Genomic DNA, 3,713 nt, shown 5'->3' with positions numbered 1-3,713 from the left:
CTTGCCCCCTCTTTTTTTTCTTTTGTGGTGGAAAAAAAAGTCATACGATATACCTGTATGCAACCAGGGTAATACATAAGTTTGGGAAGTATTGCATAACAATAGCATATAGGTCAATGACTGAGTTTTATGGAAGATATTTAGGAAGGAATGGTAAACTTTTAAGTGCGGTGTCATAATTCATGTAATACTGAAGAGAGAAAGTCTTAATAAATGGTGAATGGCTTAAGTGTGGCCATTCTCCAAGCGTGCTATAATACATTTATAGTGCAACAATAAACTGCACGTTTGTCACCCTGTCATCTCACAAATGCTTATAGCTAGGTAATAGCTAATTTCCTTTTTGAAAAGCATCTACCCAATGTTGATTTGTGATGTTTTACAATTATTTGTTCTTATCTAGTACTAGATAATTTTCTCCACACCTTTAATACATTTTCAGAGGAATCTAGCCAAGTATAGATATTCATGGTTATAAAATCTAGTTTTGAATCTAGTTTTGCTGTGAAGGGAAGTTGAAATTCCATCATGTAAAACATTGTTTTATGATGTCTAGTTAGAAACACAGGAGGGCATCCTAGCACTGCTTTCCAGTTGTGCACACTGAGTTTATCACAGTTATTTTGTATTGCATGTTAATTAAGTTTTTACATATCCTAGTAGCACACAAAAAAAAGGCACCCCTACAGTCCTAACTATTCTATGCAGATGTCTTCCAAAATTTACAGGTACAATTTTAGTGGTGGTTGTTGGTAAATAGATTTTTTTTTTTACTTATTTATCAGCAGACCTGTTTTTATATGTATTAGTGACAGAATGGACTAAGCACAGCTGTAAGTTATTGTATTTCTGTAGAAAATGGAAAATAGTGTAAAATTGTTTTTGTTAAATGTTGACAGTTTTTAAATAAACTTCTCATATCCTAAAAAAACCTGTTTTCTGTGACAGTGTATTTACCTCAGACTCCAATTTCATTGTTTACCAAGAGATAGCCTTCCTAATTATTGCTAATTACTTTTCGGTGATAAGCTTCTTTTAATAGGATCTGCATCTTTTGTGAATTTAGGTGATGGTAGCAGACATATTTTTGGTCTATTTAAACATCGACAGTATTTTTCCAAATGCATTCCTACATCTTTTGTTCAAACTTAGTTTATGAAAGCATGGAGATGAACAACAGTTCTTCCATGTTAAGAAATTTCTTTCAGGCATTAGACAGCTGGCTGTACTGTCTAGAGTTGCAGAACTTGGACAGCTGCATGATGCTTGTGTTTCTGTAACTTCTTTAAGTTTCAGCATGTTGTTCAGTGACATACCTTTTTTAAAATCTGAAATAGCTAGAAGAGCTTATGCCAGTCTTTCTAGGGTTCGTAATATTTCTGTGCTGTTATAATTGATGGGAAAACATTTCACAGACCTTAAAAGCAGGTGACTGCCCTCTTATGGTCAAAAAATATACTTTGATTCATATTAAAGAGAGGTACAATATAGAAGCATGGTACTTTGATCCCAGTTGATGGCCTTTAGACCATAAATTTTGCTGTATAAATTTTATGAGACTACCTGAAGAGGAATTCTCAGGTGACCTGTAATCCAAACTGGATAAAAATATACTTCAGGTATGCTCATTGTTTTCATAAACTTTCTGATTATGCAAATACATAGGCATTAACACCTGGATCCAGTGTCCAGGTTTCAAATCTGCAGCTAAGCTCCTCAAATAGAATTCTACTTCCTGTATAGTTTTTTGCTTTCATTTATCAAAAAATTGTTCATTGTTTATCAAAACTAAATTACATGTTAAGATGTCTTTCATAGACTTGACTTAATGCTGCAGTAAATTTGCTGTCAGTCCTTGTGTATCAGGGCAATCAATAGCTCTCTAAAGAGCTTTCATTCCAGGATGTTACCCAAATAATTAATAATTTATTATATTTATTTATATAAAATAATATTGAATTATTAACAGAATGTGTGGTTGGGCTTGGGTTTTTTAATCTAAGCAATGGCTACATTAGGATATTTAACAGTGTATGTAAAAATTCTTCAAATAAAGTTAGTTTGTTTTAGATATTTTGCAGTGCATGACTGGAATAGTAGGTCAAATAATTCTCAGGTTTAATTAAATGTTTCTTGGATTGTCTTGTCATCCTGGTATCTTGTTCATCAGATACACAAGCAGAGTAGTGAGCTAATAAGTAATGAGCTATGAAAATAAATTTAAAATGTCATGTGTCATTCTATTCTACTTGTGTTCTGTAATATTTATTTGTTCTCTGGTATAGGGCTTCACATCTTCCACTGTTGTCCAGTTCCAATAAATACAAATGTTCCCCAGCTACTGATAAGAATAAGAAGACCTCCAGAATTCTTCTGCTGGATGCCTTCTCAGTGGTGGCATTGTCTGTTTTTTCAGCAGTATGAAGCATCTGGCTGTTAACCCTGCAGTCTGTTTGGGGTTGCTACACCTTTGAAAAGCAAGCCAGGGATTCATTGCTTTTTGCCAGACCCTTGAAACACCTTTGAGAACTATTTTTCTGCAGTATCTGGTAAAGAAGTAAAAGAGGAAAGTGAAAATGTCATGTCAAGAAATAGCAGAAAGGGGTAAGTTGGTGGGGCACTGCCTGGAAAAAAAAGCACAACAGAAGCAGTTTTGTGGTTTGGCTAACTAAGTCTTACCATTACCTACACAAGATATATCTGACGTATTGACAAGCTGGGAAAGCAGTGTCTAAGGCAAGAAGGCAGCCTTTTGAGGGAAAGCGCATTTCAACATTTGAAGTGGAGCATTTGCAAGGGAATTCTCTTTTACTGTGGAAACAGCTTTCTCTGTTTCTTTTGCATATATTCTCAACTCGAACATGCCCTGTAGTATCAGTATTTCTTTTGCCAAAGTAACCTTTCCTAGTGGCTTACAGCTCAAAAGCCAAGGTAGATAACAAAGATTTGTAGCTGCAGAACCCATGGGGTTTCAGAGGTCTTTCTTGCTTTCTCCATATAAGCTCACTTGTTTAAACAAAAGTATTAATCTGCCTGGCAGCTCCATCTGATTGGGAAAAGTGTCAACATTGAAAGTGCACTTAGTGGTTTCCATGGAAATTGGTGATTACCAAGTGGAGTCAAATGGAAGGCAGGTAGAGAAAAGTAAGTCCAGCTTTTTACTGTCGTTATCCACCCTAAAGCTAAAAGTAAACATGTTTAATTAAACACATACAGGCACAAAGCAAAGTAAAACTGTAAGGCATCCCAGTTCTGTAGTGTCACTTCCGGTTAGCATACCTGTGTTATGCATGTTTAGCTATATGGGAGATGACTGTTCTTAGCCAGGGAGATTTATGAAAACTGCAAACAAATCAGTGGCGCCATGAAAATTTAGTAGCTACTAATACCCTGTTGACCTTAATTTCTTTTCTTGTTGGGGTGGCTTCACTACCAAAGGGCAATATGGCTTTTTCTGAGGAAAAGGGAAATAGGAACCTTCCTCTGTGTGTGTAACTGCTGTCTTCACAGTATACTGTCTGGCCCCATTTTGCAGGTGACTGTCTCTTTTTGTACCCTTTGCTGTCTACCACTGCTTTGTTCCTCCCCATCCCTGCTCCTGCACATTCGTGCATCAGTCTGCACAGCTTCACCGACCCCCTCAGGCATCTCGGACCCTCGGGTTTGCATCCTCATCAGTTGCGACTTTCCAACTTTGAGATGTGCCTATGGTT

General features: G+C 36.5%; 1 protein-coding gene across 1 annotated transcript in view; it reads left to right on the top strand.

The window, feature by feature from the left end:
- PTAR1 (protein prenyltransferase alpha subunit repeat containing 1) overlaps positions 1-2,424 on the top strand; it is a gene marked incomplete at its 5' end in the record, with an annotated part of 49,473 nt that extends 47,049 nt beyond the window's left edge. Inside the window, one exon of the mRNA XM_026866048.1 lies at positions 2,286-2,424. Within this exon, the coding sequence (XP_026721849.1) occupies positions 2,286-2,424 (139 nt within the window). The remainder of the gene's footprint in view (positions 1-2,285) is intronic.
- Positions 2,425-3,713: the final 1,289 nt, after the last annotated feature.

The sequence above is a fragment of the Athene cunicularia genome, assembly GCF_003259725.1.
Source record: "Athene cunicularia isolate RWA chromosome Z unlocalized genomic scaffold, athCun1 chrZ_part2, whole genome shotgun sequence".
NCBI classification, from domain to species: domain Eukaryota; kingdom Metazoa; phylum Chordata; class Aves; order Strigiformes; family Strigidae; genus Athene; species Athene cunicularia.
The sequence above is the reverse complement of the archived record's forward strand: the minus strand, read 5'-3'. Positions and strand labels throughout refer to the sequence as shown.